The sequence below is a fragment of the Macadamia integrifolia genome, chromosome 14 (genome assembly GCF_013358625.1).
Source record: "Macadamia integrifolia cultivar HAES 741 chromosome 14, SCU_Mint_v3, whole genome shotgun sequence".
NCBI classification, from domain to species: domain Eukaryota; kingdom Viridiplantae; phylum Streptophyta; class Magnoliopsida; order Proteales; family Proteaceae; genus Macadamia; species Macadamia integrifolia.
The window spans coordinates 12,133,277-12,160,123 of NC_056570.1; the positions used below are offsets into that span (position 1 = coordinate 12,133,277).

Sequence of the window (26,847 nt, forward strand, 5' to 3'; positions counted from 1 at the left end):
TGTTTGCTAAGTTTATTTTGTCCTATCTACCCAAGTCCCTTGAGTTAACCCTACCTAGTTAGTCAATCTTGTAGGAGACCTAGTCACACCTAGGAACCCCCTACATCACATCCTCTTGATGACATCAATTCTAGAGATTTCAGGTGCAAAATCGCAATGCCAATTCCTATCAATTCCCTCAATCAACTACTCGAATCAACAAAGAAGAAATCAAGGAGAATGACCAGAAACCAATGTTAAAGGTTTCCCCTAAATTTTGCAAAATTTCACGAAATACTTACAATTTGCATAATGTCAAAATGAAACTCCATGAGATACGTAAAAAGTGAAAGATTTCTGTTGAAATTTCAATAATTTGTGTAGTTTCGGTATCATTCCAACCATAATGATACAAACCTATAAAGTAAAATGAATAGTTTTGAATGGAAGTGAAAGATTTCCGTTGCAATTCCAATACATTGTGTAGTTTCGGTAACCTTGAAAATAAAATGTACAGTTTTGAATGAAAAAATAGGTTTCAACCCATTTTGTTGGTTTTGCTGGTTTCTTTACGGAAACTTGTTTTTTTGTGGTTTTGGCCAAATCATTCCCATACAAGCGTGGAATAACTGCCCAATAACTTCAAGCATTTCTTCTAACATAATATATGACAAAGCCAGCATTTCTTCGGAGGACTACTAGCTTCGGCAACAGAATAACATTCTGTTTTGATCCTCTGTGTAACTTGATGTGGTACACAGAATCTAAGATAGGGAGAGGGGTAACTTGCTTGTATTCTTTACTCTCATATCTTTCTCTTTGTAATGAATCATGCATAACATTTGATAATTATAAATGATTTATTATTTTATGTTTATTTATCTTTATGCATATTTTGTTGTTTTAATTGAATTATGTGTGTTTTTAGTAATAAATTGTATGTGGAATAGGCCATATTAGAGAATGTATACAACATACAACGTATCCTTGTTTCTCCTCAGGTATTGATCTTTTAATCCCTTAGTTTTTCTTCTTAACAAATCTCTATTCTCCTCTATTTTTCCTTATTCCCTGTTGTTTTTTTCTTTGCTTGAGGACTCTGTTTCTGGGTAACAATTGCAGCCCTAAATAGTGAGTTAAATCTTCTACGATCCTTCTTTCTCTCTCCAAAATTCAGGGATTTAGCTTCCTCCCCTAGGGAGATTCAAACCCTAGGAGCACAGATGCAAAAGTCACTTTTCCATAAGAGATCTGAACTAAGTTTTCAAATCCTGGATTGCATCAGGCAGTCATGTAAATTGCAGAATAGACAAGGAAACTTTTAAAGAGGTGAACAGGATTGGGGATAAAAAAGTAAGGAAGGAGGTTAGGTATGCCACCAGCATTCCTAGAGCTAGTGGCTCAACCAATGGGAAAGCTGGGATGGGAGGGGCATAGGGGACTTTTTCAATGGAAGGAGGAGGGAGAGACACAGATTTGGGTATACCGCTAGCATAGCCAGCCTTTTCCCAAAGAGTAATTAGATTAAATGAAAAGGCTAAGATGGAAACTCAGTATGACTAGGGACAGAATAGAACAAAACTCATAAAGTAAGGTATGGAAATTAATTTCAGACTTACATTGTTACATGCAAATAAGAAAAACCAGTATCCTTTTCTTCCTTTGATCAAATAGAACTCAAAATGGAAAGAACAACAGTCTAGGGCTCAGTTAGGACAAAAATCTGTAGCTCTCAAAACCAGAGCTTGGATGAAGCTGAAATTCCAGGAGAGTAGGGTTCCTAGTGGGTACCAACTATAGATGAAATTTCACGGAATACCACCCATAGATGTTGTTGCGACAAGCTTACAATAGGCTGCAGCAAGAACAGAGCAGGGTGTTAAGTTGGGTATAAAACCAGAACTGTAGATAAGGTTTAATTCTTGCAAATAGTAGTGAATAGTATTCAGTGAAAGCAGGCGAAGTTTGAAGACAGACAGAGAAGTATTTAAATGAAGTTATCAAGAAAACTTGCAGGATGGAAACAAGACCAAGAAATAAGGTATCCACAGGTGAGAGTATAACTAACCTCAGAAATGGATTTTGGTTGTGAAATCTGGTTCTGTTGGCTGCAGTAGATCACAGCTAGATAATGATAGAGGAAGAGGATCTGATTTAACAGAGAATGAAGAAGAAGGTTTCAGTTGACCAACACCAGGCCACAAGAAGTAGAAAATCAATTCTATTCATTCCGATCCAATTCTCCTTACATAGGTAACATCCAAATATGTAAAAGAGAAAGAAATACTCCAACCATAAGACAGGGAAGAGTTCACCTAGACTAGAACTCTTCAAAACAGAATTTAAAAAAGGTGTGGAATTGTTTGATGTCGATCCCCATCACGGGCTACACTATCGCAGGAGAAATAAGCAGCCATCGAACCAGCCATTGGGCTGAGTTCAACCCATCCCTATTGATGTAGCAACGCTACGATGGATCGACCCAAACCCGGTCCAGAATCCAAACCCAAAACCAAATCCAATTTGGGATCAAAGAAACTAATTTGGGTTCAAGATTATTAGGATATTCTAGGATTTTATTTTATTTGAGAATATTTGTTTCCTATATGAGTCCGTATCTGCTTCTAATTCTGTTAGCCTAGGTTTAGGAGCAAGGATAAAAGTATCGGTATCGATCGTCGTATCGGTCGGCCAAAATTTAGATACGTATCGGAGGGTATCGTATCGTATCGGAGATACGCTAAGATACGCTAAAGATACGCACATAAATAGATAGGAAACACTTTTTTATATACATTTGCATAAAAAAAATAGTTAAAAAAAGTTATATATAACATGTATTATGCATAAACAATAAATTGAGAGTATCGCACTAAGAATCCAAGGTTTGTAATTGTCCCATAAATGTAAAATCTTTGTTCCCAACCTTGATTTCCACTTTAGTTAGAGAGAAAAATGGTTGGCAGCAACTTTGGAACAAAAACACCTCAAAAAATTATGTTTTTCTAAAAAATTACCCATTTTGGCCATTTTATGACCGTATCGGTCGTAAGTACCGTAATACCGATAACTACCGATACATACCGAAACGTACATTTCACTTCAATTTTGAATTTTTCATAGAATATCGGTACGTATCGGTGAGTATCGGTGCGTATCAGTGGTGTATCAGTGCGTATCGGTGTGTATCGTAAGATACGTATCGATACATAAGGGTTTTAAAATTTTCATGATACGTATCGGTATGTATCGTGCCGATGCCTACCGATACAGATACGTATCGGCCGATACGGCATGATACACACCGATACTTAAAACCATGTTTAGGAGATTTTATTTCTATCTTAGTCTTTGACTTTAATTAGAAAGTTTTAATTTTATTTTATTATAAATTAGACATGTAATTCAAGGGAAGAGTTAGTTGATTAATGGACAAATGAATGAATGAATTGATTGGGAAACACCCCCACGTGGCTTTCTTCCCCCCCCCCTCTTTCTTCTTCCCTGCGATCTCCCTATCTCTCCTCTTCTCCTGTCTTTCTTTCTCCTTGTTCTCTCTTCTTTTTCTGGTTCTCTGTTACTGCATTCTTAGTAGTCCAGCAAGGTTCAGGTAAGCTTCCTCGGGTCATCAACAGAGGCCGATTGGACCTGAAATTGGAATCATTGGTTCCTTTTGCTGTAGAGATTCATACCTTATATTCCCTTTCCCCAGTTCCTTCCATCCAGCGAACAATAAACTTGCAACAGGTTCAGTTCTGAGCTTGCATACTACAGTTATTGCTCCCTGCTGAATACTTGATCTTAGACCTAAATTCCTTAAGCTCTTAAGTGGGCCCTCAGCCATCCTAGTTGGGTCTTTTGGGGCTCACCAGCCCTGCATCACCTATGCTGGCCCATCGGCCCAGCATAGGAAGTTCTAGTAGCTATTATTTGTTTCCTAAATTAGAAGTTAGAGTTAGTTTCTAATTTTTCTTGGTTACTATTTTGAAGTAGTTACTAATTTCATTAGTGTCCTAATTTGAGTCCAACTGCTATTCTTGTAGCTACAGACCTCTATATAAAGAGGATCTGTTGTAGACACAATTCAGACTTGAAATAATAAAGTTTATTGCAGTTTTTTCTTGCTCCGTCTCCTGAGAAAGTAAAAACCCAGGCTGAGATAGCCATTCCCACCCACATCTATCTTGTCGAACGTATTCTTCTCTTTCTTTTTTCTGTTTTCTGCTATTGCTTTCTGTTAGGGACGTGTGAGTGGACTAAAACAGATTTATATGAAGATATAACACCAGAATCAAAGCTGGTGGAAGATTAGAACAGATCCTCAAGATCGATTGCAGGTTAGTAGGGTTTTAATTCCAATCGGTTAGGGTTTTGAGTCCAACCGGTTAGGGTTTTCTTCTCCTAATCTGTCCAGCAGTTTCAAAGGGCCTTTGGAGGTTTTGAAGACCACCTCAGGGGAGGTCTTCGACCAGGGTTTCAGCCACTGGTTCTCGGTCAAGTTCCAGCCACAGGTTTTCTCCCATTCTGGCCAAAACCCAGCTGTGTCTGGGAATTGTTTCTGCTGTTGAGGATTTTACAGTTGGGTTATTTCCTGCTGCTATAATTAAGTTTGTTGGGTTATTTCTGGTTCTTTGGGGACAGGTTTGTTCTTCTGAATTTCTGGTTCTTTCTTCCCTTGTTTCTGCTCTTATTTCTGATTTCTGTTGAGGCTGGTTTGAGGGGTCAAGATTTGAATTGGTTTGTGCTTAAACATATAGGATGTTTGTTACCAAGTGTAACCTACTTCTACATTAAGTGGTATCAGAGTTATGGCTGAAGGGAGCTCCAACCAATACTCACTAGCTGATGTGATGAAATCCCTCCAACGTCTGAACACAAGGATGGACACTATGGACCAAAAGTTTGAAGAGTTGAAGGAGACTGCTGCCTAATCTAATGCTCATCCTATGGTAAATAATAATCCTAATGCACCATGAAGGTTTTCATTCCCTGCTCAAAGGAACGTACCAGCCGTACGTATGGTGGAAGTGAAGAGTTTAATAAACATGATGGACCCCAATTTCACCATGATGACACACATAAGGTGAATTTGGACTTAAAGGAGTATAATGAAAAACATGACCCTCTCTACTTCCATGACTGGCTGAATGCATTAGATTACTATTACCATGCTACCGCATGTTCGAAGAAAGGAAGGTCCAACTTGCTATCAATAAGCTTACAGGTGGTGCTAAGGATTGGTGGAAAACTGAAGAGAGCAGACTTATCCGGAGACGGAGACCCCTAACATACCGACGCCGTCTCTATAACATGCTCAATACTCTTCGACAAGGGACCATGACTGTAGAGGAATACATTGATAAGTTTAATGATTTACTCAACATACAGGTGCTTATCATGAGGATGAGGAACTGCTTATATCCCGATTCAAGTTGGGGCTACAACATGATATCCGTGACAAAATTGTGGTGGAACTTTCATCTTTGAATGTATATATTGAAAAATCCTTAGAGGTGGAAGATTTGATCAATTCAGCCCCTAGAAGGTATAATCAGCCCACTGAAAGTAAGAGGTCTTTTGCATGAAATAAACTAAGTGGCCTACCCGAGCTCCACAAGTCACACAAGATAAGGGTAAGAGTCCTATGGTTGGGGGAGAGACAGCGACTTTGAAGTGCTTTCATTGTGGTGGTATCGGACACTATGCCAAATTATGTCCTAAACGTGGAAGAGCCAATTCCATCATCACCGCAATTGAATCCAACCCGGATATGCAAGTCCATGAACCCCAAGATGATGATTGGGCTGTGAATGTCCTTGTTGAAGGAATGGAAGAAGAATATGAAGCTGAATATGCACAAGAAGATGAAGATCCATATGGTACTATTAATGTGGTCACAAAAATTCTGGTAGCTGAAGCAAAGGGAGAAGATTGGAGGAGGCACAATATCTTCTATACTTTGATGTCTAGCGGAGCTCACAAAGCTCAAATGATTGTGGACAACGGGAGTTGTGTGAATGTAGTATCTCAAACTTTTGTGATTAAGGAAAAGCTCAAGACTGAACCCCATCCACAACTCTGCAAGGTGTCACTTCTAGACTAACACCATGGCTGTAAATCAACGATGTTTTATGTGGTGTGAATGTGTGATGTCATCCCAATGGTGCTAACTGATGTGTTGCTTGGAAGACCGTGGATATATGACAATAATGTCTTGGTTGGTGGTACCAAGAACCAATGTTTCTTCGATTATAAAGGCAAGCCATTTACATTAAAATCACTCAACATACCTCAAGTTAAAGCTAAATTGAGGGTTGTTCAGGTAAGAAGACAACATGTTTTGAAGAATATTGAGAACACCCCTTTCCAAAGAAGCTATTGAACCAAAGAAGCAACCATACAAAGCAAACACAAACAAGAAACACATGGTGGACAAGAAATTGTGTGTGCTGCCCTATAGAGAGTTCTTGGCTACAAGTGAAAAAACCTGACTAATTTTAGCCCTAGTTACAAAGGAAGTTGAACCGATAAAAGAGGTGACACATCTCAACACATCAGAGACTTGCTAGCTAATTTTTCAGATTTGGTGCCCGATGAGCTGCCGGACGAGCTACCATCTATGCGGGACATACAACATGCTATTGATCCAGGAAAATCTGCCCACTTATCGTCTCAGCCCCACCGAGCATGCCGAGCTCAAGAGACAAGTGGATGAGCTTTTGCGAAAAGGATTTTTGTAAAAAGCATGAGCCCATATGCCGTACCAACCCTATTGATGTAGTACCGACAAGGGTCTACAAGAGAAGAACCAAGACCAAGGTCGACCCAAGTGGCTGACTAGGTAGACCAGATCTGGTCCAAGTCAGCCCACGATTTGGGTTGTTGATGGGGCCCACGATTTGGGCTGCTGATGGGGTTACTGATTAGTTATTTAGTTTTTATTTTTCAGTCCTAAATTAGTTTCTAATTTCAAGTCATTGCTAGTTTCTAATTTCTGTTTAAGTTAGTTTCTAATTTCTTTAGATTACAATTTTCTAATTTTAGTAACTAAATGTTAGTAGTTTAATCAGTCAATATTTAGAAGCTTTGATCTTCTATTCTTTGTAATTTAACACCCCATCATTATAAATAAAGTAGCAGCCCACGATTTTGACAATTAAAAAAAAAAAAAGGGCTTCATGCTGCTGCCGCTGGGTTTTCTCCATAGCTGTACCTTTGTGTTTGATCAAGGATTAAAGATTGGTGTGTGATCCGATCGATACTCTGCGGCGGGAAGTCCGGGTGGGTCTCTTTGTTATCTGGTTTTCTTATTGGATTCTCTTCTCCAAGAGTTCAGGTAAGTGCTCTAAACATTCTGCAGAAATTCTAAATTGCATTCTCTGTTCTTCTTCACTCTCGGCCTCTTCTGTTTGGGAAGTTTTGACGACCTGATGGTCCTGAGATTTTGATCAAGTGTTAGGCTGAACCAAAAGGGAATTCGATCCCAGTTTGGTGCTGATCAAACCATTTTCTGGTCTGTTTTCTGGGTTCTTATAATTCTAGCCGATAGGTTCTCTGCCCAGAATTTGATTTCTGTTTTTAAATCTGTGTTGAAGATTGACTGCTGCCTTTGTTCTCCAATGGACTGGGACTTATAATCATTAATTAGGTTTGCTATTAGTTCCTTAATACTGCTCTGTTGAAGTTCCTGAAGTGTTAGAATTGATTACCAGATTTCTGAACTTGCTGTCCAGATTTGAGTTCTGATTTCTGTTTTGTGTTGCTGTGAATTTCCGGACTGCTAGCATCTGTTGATCTGAACCTAATGGAGATCTTATATTGTTATTAAAGTTCCTGGTTTAGTCCTAAGACTGCTGCTGAATTATTTCAAATCTATGTTATTGTTCATTGAGATTGATTGTCAATTCTGGTTTGTTGTTGAAATCTGATTTTTTGCTATATGTTGCTGCTGAGTTTGGTTGTTCTTTGGTCTAAAAGTTCCTGCAGTTTTGGGTCTAGTTGGGTGTCTAATCTAGTCCTACATTAAGTGGTATCGGAGCTGCTGCGTTTTCTCCTTTGGAGTGTTTCTTTGTGTTGCTCTCCCCAACTTGAAAACATTCGACTCCGACGAATGGATAAGGGACACGTAGCACTCATACAAGTCGGGATCAAGCCTCTTGAAATCATCAGCAGAATCCAAGTATAATCACTACGGGGACGGCCTTTCCACTTGACAAGAAAAGTGTGATAACCAGTGCCACGGAGGGAGGTCTTGTAATTATCATCCAAGATGTCTTCAATAACTTCAGAGGTAGGTGGCTTCAGTTGGGTAACCTCAACATTTGCTTCATGTCTCAATCATCCGAATGGTGCCCAACATAAAGTGAAGATCAACCACATTAAACACGTTGCTTATGGTCATGTCATCAGGCAACTCAAGCACATAAGCATTAGGTCCTATATGTTTCAGCACCTTGTAGGGACCCATTTTCCGTGGATGTAACTTGGTATTGACACCCGTCTAAAACCGTTCATTTCTCAAATCATCACCATGTCCCCGGGTTTGAACTCCACATGACACCGATGACGATCAACAGAAGCCTTATACACCTCATTGTTCAAGGCAATATGTCGTCAGATGTTGGCATGCACCTCAATAATATGATGCAAGAACTCATCAGCCTCAATACTAACTCGACCTTGGGGTGGAAGTGACATAAGATCAATAGGCCGCTTAGGTTGAACTCCAAGCAAGATCTCAAAAGGAGTACAACCCGTTGTCTTATTCACTGAGCTGTTGTAGGCAAATTCTGCTATGTCAAGAATAGAAGGCCATGTCTTCTCATAGTCTCGAACCAGACACCTTAACAAGTTTCCCAAGCTACGGTTCACCACCTCTGTCTGTCCATCTGTCTGTGGATGGAATGCAATTGAAAAGTTCAGTTTTATGTTTGTCTTCAACCACAATGTCTTCCAAAAATAACTCATGAACTTAACATTATGGTTAGACACAATACTAGTTGGCAGCCCATGTAGTCGCACTACTTCCTTGAAGAATAGCTTTGCAACCTGATAAGCATCAAAAGTCTTTCGACAAGGTATGAAATGAGCCATCTTAGAGAAACGATCTACAACCACCATAATGGAATCATATCGCTCTCTAGTAGGGGGTAGTCCAAGAACAAAATCCATGCTAACATCAAGCCACGGTGCATGAGGAACAGATAGTGGAGAGTATAAACCTGTGTTCTGTTTTTTCCCTTTTGCCAACTGACATACACGGCATCTCTTGATCACATGATCCACATCCTCTGCTATGCATGGCCAATAATATCGATCAATTACCTATGCAAGAGTCTTATCTTTCCCAAAATGTCCTCCTAATTCTCCTCCATGTAACTCCCGCATGATGTGATGATATAGGGAAGAGTTTGAGATACAAAGCCATGTGCCAAAGAACAAGTACCCATCATGAATAGAGTACTTTAGGTGTTGTCCACCTTGTTGTAACTCCATAAAAACAGTGCTGAAATCAGAATCAGATGCGTACTCACCTCGTACCTGATTAATGTTAATAACATGTGCTGAAAATATGTTAAGTGTGAGCACTTTCCGGATAAGTGCATCAGCCATGTATTCTCTTTTCCCGCCTTATACTTCATAGATAATGCAAACTCCTGCAAGTAAGCTACCCATTTGGCATGCTTGAGGCTAATCGACTTCTGTGAGTGAAGGTGCTTCAAAGCCTCATGATCAGTGTATAAAATGAACCCCTTACCAATGAGGTAGTGTCTCCAATGGCGTAGCACTTGGACAACTGCATACAACTCCAGATCTTATGTCGAATAGCATTTCTTGGCCTCATTCAATTTCCCGCTATAGAAAGCAATGGGGTGTCCACCTTGCATTATCGCTCCTCCTAGCCCATCATGTCAAGCATTTGTAGCTACCTCAAAAACTTTGTCAAAATCTGGTAGGCGTACGATGGGTGCCCCTGTCATCTTCCTCTTCACAAGAGCGAAGGCTTTGGTCGCTGTATCTGTCCATTCGAACTTTCCTTTACTCGACTTCATACATTCAATGATGGGTGCCATAACTGCATTGAAATTCCGAATAAACCTCCTGTAGAAGGAAGCCAAGCCATAGAAACTACGGACTTCTGTTAGTGTCTTAGGTGTGGGCCAATCAATGATGCTCTTTATCTTCTCCAGATCAGCTTCAACCCCTTTTGATGACACTATGAATCCAAGGAATACAACCTTGGGCAGCATGAAGGAACACTTCTTGAGGTTAATATATAACTTCTCAGCTCGGAGTACTCTCAAAACTTGCCTCAAGTGATCCATATGTTCTTCTTGGTTCTTACTGTATATCAGAATATCATCAAAATAAACAACCAAAAAGCAACCAATAAAAGGATGAAGGACCTATGTCATAACCCTCATAAAGGTGCTAGGTGCATTCGTCAGACAAGGCATGACTTTCCACTCATATAAGCCATCATTGGTCTTAAAGTCGGTCTTCCACTCATCTCCGGAATGGATACGAATCAGATTATAGCCACTCCTCAGATTTAACTTGGAAAAGACCTTTGCCCCGGACAGCATATCCAACATATCATCTAGTCGTGGTATAGGGAACCTATACTAGACTATTATCTTGTTAATAGTGCGGTTGTCCACACACATAAGTCAAGAACCATCCTTCGGCATGAGTAAAGCTGGTACTACACAAGAACTTAAGCTCTCCTCAATGAAGCCCTTCTGTAATAACTCATCTACTTGCCATTTCAGCTCGGCATGCTCAGTAGGACTAAGTCTGTAAGCGGGAAGGTTGGGTAGAACCGAACCAGGTATAGCATGCTACATGTCTCGCATGGGAGGTAGTTCATCTAGGAGTTCATCAGGGACTAAGTCAGAAAAATCAGATAGGAGCTCTCTGATAGGTGCACACTGTGTTACCTCAGGTTGGGGAGTGACTTCCCTAGTAACAAGAGCCATAACCATTCCAGTCTCATGACTTGTGCATAAGAACTATTTACAGGAAATAGCTAGCAACTCCTTTGTGGGCATAGCTACTACCTTCTTCTCCTTGTCAATGTCCTTTTAATTTGACCTTATGGATCTCTTTTGCCATATCTCAGCCAGCACATTTACCAGATAGAAAGTCGTAAGAACACCCTTCTATTTGAAAGTACATAGATTTTTCTTCCCTCCAACCACGACATCATTGTCATACATCCACGGACGACCAAGCAAGACATCTGTGAGTTTCATTGGGATCACATCACACCAAACTTTCTCTTTATACCGGTAAATTTTTAGAGGAATTGAGCACCTCTTGTTTACCTCCATGGTGTTACCATTCAGCAAGGATACCTTATAAGGCTGAGGGTCAGGATTAGATTTCAAGATTGCTTTCTTCACAAAGGCTTCAGAAACAACGTTGACACAACTGCCACCATCAATGATAATCTCATAAGTATGCTCACCTGATTTCATATGGCTGTAGAATATGCAGTTACGTCGCCAATCCTCTCCTTTGGTTTCAGCCACCAATATGCTAGTAACAATGTTTATTCTATGAGTGCCATCCTCATTAGTGTCTTCCATGTCATAGTCATATCCACCATCATCATCGTCATCATCCAAAGGGTAGGGGTAAAGAGTTGATTCATCCTCATTGGAATCTTCAACCTCAGCTACTGCATTAACCATTTGCTTATGTGGGCAAGACTTAGTAAATATCCTACCTCTTGGCAATGGAAACATTGTAACTTATTACTACCTATCATGGGTGCCTTTCCTTTGTGATCAGCCCGTGGAGGAAAAGTGGACTTTGGGGGTGCAGAGTTACTAGGTTTGGTTGCTGAAAAATTTTTCTTGACCTCCCCAGCTTACCAAACCTTCTAACTGGTTGTGCTATAAGCTCCTCTGCTTGTAGGGCTTTGACTAAATACACATCAACCACTCCGATTCCCCTGTTGATTTCAGCTCGCAATCCCAATCGAAATCGAGATAACAGTTGCCTTTCATTCTCCCTTATGCCTATACGGGAATAAAGTGCATCAAACCTGTTCATGTACTCTACAACAGTCATAGACCCTTGATGAAAAGAATTCAGCTAGTCTTGTATACGAGTTCTGAAGTTGCGTGGCAAGTATTTATCAGATAGCTCAAGCTTCATCTCCTCCCAACTAGTAGGTTCTCTACCATGGTGAAGTTGCATGGCAAGTATTTATCTGATAGCTCAAGCTTCATCTCCTCCCAACTAGTAGATTCTCTACCACGGTCTTCCAGTTCATGTTCATACGTCCTCCACCAATCACGAGCAGCCTCAACTAGCTTAGCACGAGTTAGTTTCATCTTCCGTTCCTCAGGTAAATCATAATAATCAAAGTAGTCATCCAGTGCCACTACCCAATTATAGAATAGTTGGGGGTCATGTCTCCCATCAAACTCCTTCAGATCGAGCTTGACCTTCTGTGAATCTCCAGAGTACCTCTGATATGTAGGACGTTCCATCTTAAAGTAACCCCTTTTCCTTATGTTTGATCAAGGAAGAAGGGCTTAGTGTCTGATCCAGGTGACTCCTTGCGGCATGAAGTCCAGGAGGATCTTATTGTGCTCTTTTTTCTCTTCTTTACAATCTAAATTCAAGTCCATATTGCTGCTACAACCAGGTACTCATTCTTTTACTCTGCTGCCCGGAAATTCTGCAGTTTCTGCACCATTGGCTCCTGTGACTTGAAGCACTTCTGGTTTCTGGTTTGGACTACAATTTCGGTCAAGTCAACCACCCCTTGAGGCCATCCTTCAATCCAAATATAAGGTCATTCTGACCTATGGTTATGGAGATATAAGAAATCTCCATATTTTCGTCTTGTAGTGATTTTTTTCTGCATAGGAATCAGATCCGATAGGCCTGGTTTGGTTTCCTGTTTCTCTGATCTGGGGTGACTAACTGTGACTTGTTTTCTGTCATTAATCTGTTGCTGGTTAGTTCTGTTTGCTGGTATAATTTCTGTTTTCCGACATTCCAGAATTCTGGGTTTGATATTTCTGGTTTTCAAAGACTGTTGACTGGTTATTTCTAGATATTGTTGCTGTCTTTTGTTGGTGAATACTTGGTTGTTCTTTGGTTTACAAGATCCTGTTGTTTGGGTCTAGTTTGGCTTGTCAAAACTAGTTCTACATTACCTATTGACACCTAAGAAGGACAGATAATGGCATATGTGTATTGATAGCCATGGCATCAACAAGATCATGGTAAAGTACAGATTTTCCATTCCCCGTTTGGATTATATGTTGGATATGCTAATGGGAGCAACTATCTTTTCAAAGATTGATCTACGAAATGGGTATTATCAAATTAGGTTCCATCCTTGGGATGAATGGAAGACAACATTCAAGACAAAGGAAGGGCTATACAAATGGAAGGTTATGCCCTTTGGCCTTACCAATGCACCTAGTACCTTTTATGCGAGTGATGACTAATGTATTACGCACTTTTATGGGCAAGTTCCTTGTGGTATACTTTGATGACATATTAATTTACAGCAAGGCACAAGATGAGCATCCTGAACACTTAAGGCGTGTGATGAGGGTGCTACGAGAATAGAAGCTATACATCAATTTGAAGAAGTGTACCTTTGTATTGTCCAAGGTTGTATTCCTTGGCTTTATTGTGTCCTCTCAAGTATAGAAGCCGATCCCGAGAAGGTTAAGAGCTTGGTAGACTGGCCAATTCCTACAACTTTGACGGAGGTTCGAAGTTTCCACGGCCTTGCCTCTTTCTATAGATGGTTCACACGAAATTTCAGCGCTATTATGGCACCTATCACGGAGTGCACGAAAGGAGGGAAAACGCCAATCCAATAAACCCTGGCCACCACTAAAGCATTCAATTTGATCAAACAAAAGATGATGGAAGCCCCGTTACTTAGGCTACCAAATTTTGATCTCATGTTTGAAGTGGCCACCGATGCATCCCATGTTGGGATAGGAGGAGTGCTTATGCAAACTAGCCATCTGATTGCCTTCTACAGTGAAAAGTTGATGATGCAAAAAGAAGGTATTCTATATATGATATGGAACTCTATGCCGTTATTCAAATTCTCAAGCATCAGAGACACTATTTGATCAGCAAGGAGTTCTATTCGGATCACGAAGCACTCAAGTACTTGCATTCCCAAAAGTCCATTAGCAATTGGCATGCTAAATGGATCTCGTATCTGCAGGATTATGTATTTACCCTCAAGTACAAGGCTGGAAAAGAGAATCAAGTGGCTGATGCGCTTAGTCAGAAGGTGCTAATGATGAATACCTTTACCGTACAAAGCATAGGGGTGGAACATATCGAAGATTATCAAAGATGAGTATGCTAATGATGCTGATTTTGTGGAAGTGTTCAGAAAATTACAAGGAGGTCGAGATGACAAGTATTTCATTCATGATGAATACCTATTTAAGGGCACATGTCTTTGTATTCCGAATATCTCTTTAAGGCACCACTTGGTTCGAGAGCTACATGGAGGAGAAATGGGTGGACACAAAAGACAAGACATATTCTATGATGGTGGATTTGTCCTATTGGTCTCACTTGCAAAGGGATGTTCAGCATGTCATCCAACGGTGCCGTACTTGTCAACTTGCCAAATGAGAAAAGAAGAACGCGGGTTTGTACACACCGCTGCCCATTCCACATGCACCTTGGCTAGACATAAGCATGGACTTTGTCCTAGGCTAACCGCCTACACAGGAGAGGTATGACTATATTTGTTGTTGTCAATCGTTTTTCTAAGACGGCACATTTTATCCCGTACAGGAAGACACTTGATGCAAGTCACCTAGCCAAGCTCTTCTTTAAAGAGATAGTACGCATACATGGTTTATCACAGTCAATTGTCTCTGATACGGATGTGAAATCCATGAGTTATTTTTGGAAGACCCTTTGGCTGAAAACCAACACCAAGTTAAAATCTTCTATGGCATTCCATCCGCAAGCAGACGATCAGACCGAAATAGTGAATATTAGCCTTGGCAATTTGCTCCGTTGTCTGGTTCGTGACTATGAGAAGATATGGCCCTCTATTCTTGACATAGCTGAATTTGCATACAACAATTCTGTGAACGTACCACCGGTCGTACACCATTTGAGATTGTTCTTGGTCTTCAACCACAACGACCGGTTGACATGCTACCATTGCCACCTCATGCCCGTGTTAGTGTTGAAGCGGATGAGTTCCTTAGGCATATCACGGAGGTACATGCTGATATTCACCGTCACATAGCTATTATTAATGATGGATATTAGGAAAATGCTAACCGACATCACCATTACGTGGAGTTTCAGCCTGGTGATATGGTTATGGTTCGAATTCCACCTAGGCGTTTTCCTTCCGGTACTGTGCACAAGTTCCATCCTCGGAATATGGGTCCATACAAGATCTTGAAGCACATTGGTCCCAATGCCTACATGTTGGAGTTACCGAAGATTAAAAATGTCTTCTATGTTGCTGATCTTACACTCTATATGGGCCATCATTTTGATGACAGAGATACGAAACATACATTAAGACTTCCCCAATTTGTGACCCCTACGGATGATGTTGTTGAAGAAGTTCTTGACAACAAGTTCACTACGGTCCGTGGTAGTAAGGGTTACTGCTCATTCCTAGTCAAGTGGAAAGGACGACCTCAGAAAGATAGCACTTGGATCCATGCCAATGATTCTCAACGTCTTGATACAGATCTCTACGAGCGCTATATGTCCTTCATCCATTCTTCAGAGACAAATGATTTTAAGAGGAGTAGTTGATGTAGATCCCCAATCATGGGCTAAACTATTGCAGGAGAAAGAAGCAGCCATCGAACCAGCCATTGGGCTGAGTTCAACCCATCCCTATGCTGGCCCATCGGCCCAACATAGGAAGTTCTAGTAGCTACTATTTGTTTCCTAAATTAGAAGTTAGTTTATAATTTGTCTTAGTTACTATTTCGAATTAGTGACTAATTTCATTAGTGTCCTAATTTGAGTCCAACTGCTATTCTTATAACTACAAACCTCTATATAAAGAGAATCTGTTGTAGACATAATTCAGACTTGAAATAATAAAAATAATAAAGTTTATTGCAGTTTTTACTTGCTCCCTATCCTGAGAAAGTAAAAACCTAGGCTGAGATAGCCATTCCCACCCACATCTATCTTGTTGAACATCTTCTTCTCTTTCTTTTTCCTGTTTTCTGCTATTGCTTGCTGTTAGGGGCTTGTGAGTGGACTAAATCAGATTTATGTGAAGATATAACACCAGAATCAAAGCTTGTGGAAGATTAGAACAGATCCTCAAGATCGATTGCCAGTTAGTAGGGTTTTAATTCCAATCGGTTAGGGTTTTGAGTCCAATCGGTTAGGGTTTTCTTCTCCTAATATGTCCAGCAGTTTTGAAGGGCCTTAGGAGGTTCTGAAGACCACCTCAGGGGAGGTCTTCGACCAGGGTTACAGCCCCTGGTTCTCAGTCAAGTTCCAGCCACAGGTTTTCTCCTGTTCTGGCCGAAACCCAGCTCTGTCTGGGAATTGTTTCTGCTGTTGAGGTTTTTACTGTTGGATTATTTCCTGCTGCTATAAGTAAGTTTTCTGGGTTATTTCTGGTTCCTTGGGGACAGGTTTGATCTTCTGAATTTCTGGTTCTTGCTTCCGTTCTTTCTGCTCTTATTTCTGATCTCTGTTAAGGCTGGTTTGAGGGGTCAAGATTTCAATTGGTTTCGGCTTAAACATATTGGAAGTTTGTTACTAAGTGTAACCTCCTTCTACATTATTGTTACCAGAGCTTCCCACCCGTACAACAACAACAACAAACTCAACCTTACCAATCAATACAAGTAATCAATAAATAAAGGGGGGCCCGACCTCCCCCTCCCCACACACCCACCCGCCGCAACCGCGAGGACAGGATTTCCTAGATCCCTTCTTCCAATGGCTGCTTCTCCTCTGCCTCTGCCTGGAACCTTATTCGTACCTCTACCCCTAAAGTCCCTTGGCACAATGTTATTTAGTTCAAAGGTCACATCCCCCGCCAAAGCTTTACCACTTGGCACACCTTCACTGACTGCCTCCCAACCCAATCCTTCCTCATCCATCGCCACATCCAAGTCTCCTTTTCTTGTTGTCTCTGTTAGAACAACAATGAGGACACAAACCACCTCTTCTTCAACTATCCCTTCTCCTCCACCATCTAGAAAAAAGTCCTCTGTCATTGTTGGCCTTCCTAGAGACCTATTCTGCCTTTTAACTGAGAATTGATCTGAATCGACATGACCTTTTCTAGGTCCTCCATCAGCGACATAGTGGAAAGCTTGCTTTTTGTACCACTATCAATCATCTTTGGTGGAGCGGAATCTTCGTAAATGGACGTCCAAATCCCGGTCCTATGATCAGATTTGGAATGCCATCTATTTTGATTTTTGCTCTAAATTAGCTTCCCTTAAGCAGAAACCAATTAGGAACACCCCAAGGAAGGAGCTCATAGTTTTTTCCTGGGGTCTCTCGTCTTCTTTCATAGCTTCCCCCCACCGCCATAATGATCTGTGTCCCCCTTAAGCCTCCTTGTTTTCGGCTCCCCATGAGGTGCTAGTCTCATCTTGCTAGCTTTTGCTTTGCCCCGCCCCCCACACCTTGTCCCTCCCCTTTCATTTGATTTTGTTGTTTTGTTGTTTTTTCCCTTCAGGGCTTGGTTTACCCTTCCCGCCCCCCCCCTTCCCTTTGTATATTCGTTCCCTCCGTTTTAGTGCATTATTTATTCATCCAAAATAAATAAATATATAGATAAAGAAATAACCAAAAGATAAACCTAAGACTAACCCCCATGATGGAATAATAGTAGTGAACCACCACTGGTTCAAAACCAAACCAGAAAACTAGTTTAATAAAAAACATAGGCTAAGAATAAGCCTGTTTCTTCCACCTACGTTGGTACTTGAGGGAGTACCTTGCATCTACATAAACTCTCCCACTCCTAAAAGAACTTGGCTCCGTTGAGCTAGGACGTGAACCCAAGATTCCCTTGTAATGATCTTGACGCAAAGGTGGCACGTATCTCGGGGAAAACGGTCGAACCGCTACTCCAAGAGTTGAAAGAATAGGCTAGCTCATGGTTGGACGAGAAAATTATAACCTTCGAAGCACATCTGCCAATGCATGAGGCAACATCAGAAACATACGCCCTCCTTGTGTTACCTTGATTGTGTTTTATGAACTGTCGTATAGAACACCAACCTTATGTTTCCATGGTCGCCCAAAGAAAAATTACAGTACAATATGAGGCTGACTAGGTAAGGCACTTGATAGGAAGAGATCAATACCATAGGTCAACTCATACAACAGCATTGCGTCTTCTGTAGCTTTAGGCCAAGATTTTTTTTTTTTTTTTCAAAATCTACTTTTGTGGGAGCTTCAGTGCTTGAACTAAGTTTGCAGATATGAGGTTGGCTTCCGCTCTTGTATCAGCAATTGTATGCACTGTCGTGGAATCCTCATCATATAGTAGATTAACCTTCTACCGAAGAGAGGGGCTCTCTCTACTATCCCATTGGTGAATGGAGTACGACTGGATGAGTTCACTTCGACCTCATCATCAAAATCATGAGTGGTGTCATCACTTAGATTAGGAGGGTAAGGATAATAATCACAAACATCATTATTGCTACCTTTCTCTACCGTCTCAGCAACATTCACAGGGTGAGTCTTCTACCATGGGCCTTTCTCGCCACAATTGTGATACAAAATGTTTTACATCCACTTGTTACCTTTAGAGACCTTGGCTTCTTTCCATCAACATTACAAGGCCTCTATCTTCCTTTCTTTAGTCTTAGGTGCAGATCTGTAGGCTAAAGAAGTCTTGATCATTTCCTTCAGATGACTATACTTTTCTTCAACGATCTTGGCTTATGCACCTGCCACAGTCCCCGCTGGCAAACTCTAACTGGATCTCAGTGTTCAGCCCACTGATATACCACAGTACTCATTGTTGATCCATCTCCTGGAGTCTACATCTAGAGGAAAATTAATGGAACTCCTTGGTTGTCCACAGTTTTACTTCCTTGTTGGAAATTGACCATTCTATGGAATATCATCTTCTCAAAATTAGGAGGAACAAATTTTTCGTTCAGTATCCTCGCCTCCCAATTTGTCACGGGTTCAAGTAACTGATGAGCCTTGATTGTATCATATCATCTCACCACGAACAAGAAAATCTGGAAAGGACTTGTGAGGGAAAATCCTCTCGACTTTAGTCAACCAATCAAGAAAATTCTTAAGTCCCTTCTCCCTGTCAAATTCTAGGACCCCAACCTTCAATGTCATAATCCCTGTCTGACAACTACCGTGTGACGTACTGGGGAATAATTGGCTGAGGTTGCTATCTCGGAAGTGCATCCACAATCCATAAAGCACTAAACTGAGTAATTATTGTAGTCGGTACCAAACTAAGAAATTAGTGTAGGCGTTCCTGCTTGGTCTCTCCTTTCTATTTAGGCTCTCAAAAATTAGATCCATCTTGGAAGCAAGAGTTTCTTAGTTTTTCGAATGCTCCTGAAATCTGGACTCAATCTTGGCTCCAGTCTACTGCTAACTCTCAGCGAGCTCCTTACATAACTTGTGCAGCTCAAGATTGGTAAGGTGAGAGGAACCTATCATTGTTAGAACTAGAAGAAATTTGGATCTGATAGCAATTGATGCGATTTTGGGTTTAATAACCTTGATTATGGGTCGCTAAGGGCCCATGGAAGTGACAAAACCCCAAATCAGAAGTAGTGTCAGTCTTGTAAATTTCAGAATAGATAACGAATCTTTTAAAGAGTAATTAGTTTAAATGAAAAAGTGCTAACCTGGAAGTTCAGTATGACTAGGGACAGAATAGAAAGAAAAAAAACTCATAATGGCTGGAAAGTAATTAAATACCTATGTCCTTACTTGCAAATAAGGAAAACTAGTACCCCTTTCTTCCTTCAATTAAACAGAACTCATTAATAGAAGGAACAACAGTCTAGGGTTTGTAGTTAGGAGAAAAATTTATGGCTCTTAAACCAGAGCTCGGCTGAAGCTGAAACTTCAGTCGAGTAGGGTTCCTAATGGGTCCTAACTATAGCTGAATTTTCAAGTTAGAATACCCCATAGATGCTGGTGCAACAGGCCTGCAATAGGCTGTGGCAGAATAGTGGAGGGTATTAAGTTGGCCAGCTGGGTATGAGACAAGAACTGTAGACAGGCTTAATGATTGGAACCAGTAGGGAATAGTATCCAGTGATAGCAGGTGAAGTTTGAACAAACAGAGAAGGATTTATGAAATTATGAAGAAAACTTGCAAGCTGGAAAGAAGAGCAAAAACAGGGAAACCACCCAAATTTCGAACTTTAGAATTTTGTAATATTATAGGGAACCGAAGATACAAGGATTATTCGTTCGCAATAGCTATACAAGATCTGAGTGGCAGAGAGTGTCGAAGGTAAGCTCTTTATAATATTTTAATACTGTATGTATATAGTTTTACATGTACATTGATGTTATAATCTCTTATATGTATTTATAGATATATATATATATATATATATACACACACTTAGTTTTGATGTTATGATTTCATTGTATTTTATGACATGGTAGTACTTCATAATAATTTTATTTAGTTATATTTACATATTTAAGCATCAATGTGACACTTGGCATTGTAAGCATGAGGTGTTGGGATCAAACCTCGACTAGTGGAGAAAAGAGAACATATTTTTGTTTTGGTCTCAGTGGAAAAACAGTAATTTATGAGAATAGTGAAAGACAAAGAGGATGTATCACATTTATGTTACTATTGAAGGGGTACCTTAAATAGTGATTACACTATGTGCACGCAAGAGAGTTTAGTGCAGGTGGTTGAGGGAATTTTGGGCATTTCACCCATGTGGTCTGCCTTGTTATTATAATTAAATTTAGGGAGATAGGTGTGATTACATTAAATATGGGCAGTACCGATACCTTTTCTAGCGATGCCGCAAAATTTTATGTCCTGCTTCCAATTACCATCATATATCCTTCATAGCTTGGATTCTCAGAGCCAACAGTTTCTTTGGTCCAATGGAGACAAGTCCTTTGCTGACATAGTTAACTGAAATGACATCCGCAAGTCTAAAAAATCCAGGGGACTTAATCTCAAAAAAGCTGCCAATATGAACCAAGCATTGTTGATGAAGAAACCTAGGGAGCTTCCCCACCCCTCACAATCCTTGTGGTGTTGCACAATGAAATCAAAATATTTTCCAGATGCAAACTTCTTACATGACACATCCCCCCCCCTCCCGTCTCTTGGGCATGGAAATCCATTTTCCGCACAAGATCTACCCTCCTCAAGGGGAATTTTTCATCCAGGTTGGGCACAGTCATTCTATTAATGGATTCCTGGAATCACCAGTTCAGCAGCTCAATTCCCTTCTTCATAGGTTGGTCACATCCACTGTGGTCTACAGCCGAATTTTTATCCATCTTCCCTCAAGGCCGTGGAATGCTGGCCTCATCTATCATTGGTGGCCACCAGACATTTCCCTCACTATATTATCTATCCCACTACCCCTATTTGGTACTGATGATACATACATTTGGGCTCTCATGGCTAATGGGTTATTGGTGGCCCAGCTTATTGTCTTACTTTGGAGTCAGATGACACTGTTGTCAATCCTATCTGAGAGAAGATATGGCATCTCCCAACAGCCCCCAAGATTAGGAATTTGTTATAGAGGCTCCTCCTTGATTGAATACCCCACAGTGGCCTTCTTGCTTCTTGGGATTAAACCATCTTATCCATATGTCCAATCTGCAACTCCTCCCTGCTTACTACTGATCACCTCTTTATGCCATGCTCTATTTCTTCATCAGGGTGGAGCTTAGCTAGACAATTCCCCTTCTTCTCTCATAGGGGGGTTTCTGTCTCCTCTTAGATTGAACATACTCTAGCTCTCAGGATTAATCGAAAGCTCAAGAACTGGTTATGTGCCTTAATGGCTAGCCTTCTTTGGCATTTGTGGTCGAATTATCTAGAAGCTGCTTTTTGTAATTCACCCACTAATGCCTAATCTATTCTGTGTAATAGTATGTGTTTTGCTTCCGAGTATTTTCATTCTCAGTCCGCAAAACTCCCCATCTTTGAACTACAGTTTAGATTTCATGGTCCCTGACCCCTCTAAACTTCATCAAAATTAACAGGGACGGTTCATCCCTTGGCAATCCTGGTTATGCTGGTGTGGTTGGAGTCTTTAGGGACTCTGATGGATGATTTATCTGTGGATTCGCTGAGCATATTGGTCTTTTACATGCCTTCATTGCTGAAGCTATGGCGGTTAGATTGGCACTTCAAATTGCCATCTCCAGACTTCACTTCATCGTCATTGAATGGGATAATCTTATTTTAGAGAAATCAAATAACAGAAAGAAAATTCTGATCTGGCTATAATTCTGGTCGAAGATCTGTTAAAAGAATGAATAACAAAGCATCAAAATTAGGAAGCAACAACGGCCAAATTTAAAGATACGGAAGAATCCTTCTTAAGATAGGAAAGTGAAATTCTGACATAATTCAATATTGATTTAGGAAGCTCAAAACAGAATCAGTTATGGACCGGTATGTTGATTAGACTGTTAGCAGAATGCTTAACTGAAATCAGAAATCAAAATCGAAAGCTAGATCCAGAAAATAGGAGTTTGTGAAGAAGCAAAATAATAATAGAATAATACTTGAAAACGATAGGATTTTCTTTTGGTTATTTAAAACTGAAACTAAATAGAAGAAAAATATGATCAAGAATCGCCACCACTACCGCAACCTTGGAATCACCACAGAACTAAAGGCAACAAGCTAAATTCTTTACTCAAAATTCGTGTACATGGCACAGCCCTTACATATGCTTAAATAGAAAACTCAAAACAGGAAGCAAACTAGGCCTAAAACTCCTCCAGCCAATATCTTACCTTGGAGTTAGCTACTGCTACTGAAACTCAGACTAAAACAAAGGAAAACATCTTAAAACAAGGAAGGACTCATAGAGACCTAACCCAACCCAACTCAAAAACTTTAAATAACAATTATAAATAAACAAATAGGACTCGAACTAAACTAATAAAGGAAATAGTCTTCAACTCTTCCTAATTGAAATCAATACAGCAATTACACATTTTTACACCATAAGGCCAATTTAATACTAGTATATCACATTTCTGTGAGGTCTTCCAATAGAAGTGAGAGGCTTTCAGAGTCATCCTGTTGTACCAGGCCCATCTTCATGAATTACGTCCTCGACTCTTATTCGTACAAATTCCTACATAAAGTGATCTCCTAGTCCTAGTTTAACCTATTAAATAGTAGCAATTTCCATCCATAATTCACTGGCACAAATATCCTTCAAATAATCATAACCGATCATTAAGTAGACGATACATCTAGAAATGTAATATTAACAAAAAAAAAAAAAACTACATGATCAAGAATTCCCTTCAATGTCAAGCTTTCTGATAGCAGCTGTTGCTTATTTACACCAATGCCTGAATATCTCTCAGCCCATCAAAGCCCAATCTTACAGTAAACAACAAAACCAAAAAATATCAATCACATGCTGAACTAAAAGAAACTACTTGAATTGCACCTAATAAGGTGATGGATGATCCTAGGTGGAAAAGTAACATCTAAAGATCTTTCCAAACATTAAAATCTGTGCTAGAACTGTTATAGGTTACCACATTGTCTTGACAACCCAGAATGAAAGTTGTTCTTGACAGATCCACATTCACAATAGCATGGGCAATTCCACTCGGACTACCAGCTACTGCCACCTCTTCTGCTCCAATTGTAACCTCAGCAAAACCCTTACCCAATATGTGATTGTTCTCCAGCTGATAAAAACCAGGGAAATGGCAACAAAGAACCAGAAAGCCAAATCATTAATGGAATTTTATCACCATATTCACAGATAATTTACTTTCAGTGAACAAAGCAATTGACCAACCCTTTAATAGGAAAGGGACATAAACATGATGATATAAAATGTTGTCTCATTCCAAGAAGGGTAAGCATACCCTAAATTTTGTTTCAGCACCCCATATGACTAATGTCTCATTGCAAGTATGATGTCTGTGATTTCCCCTCATACCACCAGGTCGAATTTCACCCACATGCACTGAATTACAAGATATCGCTCCCTCTGCAGGACTCCAATAAAAATTCAGGTTATTAATAGATTTACACTAGAACGTTGAATTAAAGACAATATGAAGATGACTGCATTATAAAATAAGCGATTACTTAGCAAAAATATCAATATATAAAATGGGGATCTGGAAAATAGCCATTATTCCTTGATGCCTTTTCTCATTTCCAAAGTCCAGAAAATAATCCATTAAGTACGAAGCAAAGCACAATTTTGGAGAAACTAAATTAATAGTGAAACCAACATTTAAGTAATGATAGAAATATCCAGAAGAAGAACAATACGGAATCAAAGAAAACCATAATAAAGATTGGTCACACAGAGATATTTAGACATGAACCACATAACTCAAGAATGAATAAGGATATTTCCGTATAGAAGCAATATGACCGAAGAAGCAAACAGAGTTGGAAAGTGGAACTGACAGAATGCACCCAAAATTGCCCAAAAGGAAACCAACAAAATAAACGAAGAAATCAATAAATATAAGAGTAAAACATCAAAAGAAGGGAAATTTATTAAGCGAATAATAGCGGAAGAATGAAGAGAAAATGAAACCAAGGACCTGAAATCCCAGCTTCAATGGCCGCAGCGACAGGATCGAGCAACCATCCCCTCTTATCCTTAGAGATTTGTGAAGGGAAACCACTGCGAAACCGGACTAGGTTAGCCTGTTTATCGTCTTCTCTCCTCCATTTCTGTTCCTCTCTAGATTGGGTTTGCTGAGGAGAGGGAAATTGGTGGAGGTGTTGCAATCTGAGAAAGACCCAAGTGAGAAGAACAAAGATTGAGAGGAGAAAAGGGAAAGCATGGGGCCTCTTCAAGAAGAAGATAAAAGAAGAGAGAGAGGGGGTTTGGGTGTGGAGTGGATTTGCCATCAAAACAACATTCTATTCTCTGCTGTCTCTTGGTCCTCGGGTCCGTTTGTTGGGTCGAGATAAAATCTTTACCCTTTTCCTTATCTGACCGTTGCGTTTTGCCGTGTTCGTAACTGTAACGGCGTTTGCCCGTGTGAATTCATGGATTAAGGAATCGGAATTGGATCGAACGAATCGCTCAGTTCGAATTGGAATCGGCTCACCCAATCCCGATTTATAGGGATGCAAATGACCTCCGAGTGGAGTGGGAATCCGATCCGTGGCCACTTGAATCATATATAAAAAAATTAAAAAAAAAAAAAAAAAAAAAAACCTACAGACCATAATCCCATCTTCCAGCTTCACCTTTGCCTCTATTTTCACCATCACCTTTTTCCACTCCTTTGTATCCTCCTCCTTGCCTATCCTCCTTGCCTCCGTCAATATCTTTCTGAAAGATATGGAAATGATAGAGACCTAGGGTTTACCTCAATGATTATTCACTCACAGCGGAATAGATTTGGTTAATGTACGTGTCGTCCCTACACAAACCATGACGATCGAGGGTTTTCAGCGATCTCACTAGGTGAAGTTAAACTTCCAAATCCAATGATAGTAATGGAGATCCTTAGAGACATACACTCTCAATTAGGAGAGACAAAAAGAGAATAGGGAGTGAGTGAGAGCTTTGACATTAGGTCAAAAGTTATATTCTATAATGAGTAAAACATGAACACATAGGTGATGTAGTCCCACGTGCTCAAATAAAACAACCATTGAAGCAGCAGTCATCAAGCTAGAGTTGAACTCAATATATCATGTAAGCATCATTTGAAGATCAATGTTGAAGTTAGCGATCATAGTATACAAGCTTCATTGAGCCACTGTTATTCAAGAGTTGATGAGTGCCAATTACTTAGAAGAAGCTACACACATCAGAGGGATGAAGTTATCAAGACTAAGCTTTAAAGTGCTCATAGGATTAGGATTTAACCCGAGTATCTTTCCGTAATCTTATATAACATCTCAAACGACCTTAATAGCATGTATTAGGTCACTTAAGAAGAAGACATAGTCAACCAATCTCTTTAGAGACATGTTGGCGATCATATTGTGACTTAACAGAGACGATGGTCAATTGGATGTAATAGATAGTGACCGACAATGCTTGGCATGACTATCCTACGCAATTTTATTTAGATGGGCGACCAACCAGACATACCATAGCTTGGACAATTAATGCTTACTAGATGGTCGATCAGACATCCCTTGTTGTGATTGGAAAAACTTCTCAAGAGGAGGAGTCTAATTTTAAGCTGCTAGGGGTAAATAGGATGCCCAAACAGTCAATATAAACACCACATTTTGTCAACCTGGAGGGAATGCATGATGATGACAAATGAGTCCCAGCATAGACATGGTTTAGCTTTGTGAGGTAGCTTTAGTCTCTCCCAGGTCTAACATTTCATGCAGGAACTATGATGGCATTCGATGGCGATGCAAGTGTCACATGTCATCCACCTCACCCAACAAGAAAAGTTAATTTCATGACAGCCCATTGGTGACTAGTTGAACATTTGGTCTAAGTATGAGTTTTAAAATGGTCCATGGAAGTTGTTAGGCACCCTAATTTGCCGGATTAAATCGGTATCTCTATGTTAGGCCAAACTAATTGTAGCATAAATAATCTAATTTACAATGAGGAGCTACAATAAATGATAGGTAGCAATAAGAATCACTTTGTAGGTACTAGGGATTTTCATTCATACATCCTCTCTTCGGTGTTTGATAATATG

General features: G+C 40.1%; 1 protein-coding gene across 2 annotated transcripts; it reads right to left on the reverse strand.

Moving 5' to 3' along the window:
• Positions 1-1,539: 1,539 nt before the first annotated feature.
• Positions 1,540-25,133, reverse strand: LOC122060439. Of its 2 annotated transcripts, XM_042623528.1 has the most exons (5): positions 24,760-25,133; positions 24,064-24,188; positions 23,725-23,880; positions 2,048-2,128; positions 1,540-1,834 (listed from the first exon to the last, which is right to left on the reverse strand). In XM_042623528.1, exons 1-5 carry the CDS (start codon positions 25,070-25,072, stop codon positions 1,760-1,762), a joined length of 750 nt encoding a protein of 249 aa, XP_042479462.1. In that variant the 5' UTR covers positions 25,073-25,133; the 3' UTR covers positions 1,540-1,759. The 2 variants fall into 2 exon arrangements, with proteins under 2 accessions (XP_042479462.1, XP_042479463.1); XM_042623529.1 differs by lacking the exons at positions 1,540-1,834; positions 2,048-2,128 and having other exon boundaries at positions 23,378-23,880; positions 24,760-25,130.
• Between the last annotated feature and the right edge of the window lie 1,714 nt (positions 25,134-26,847).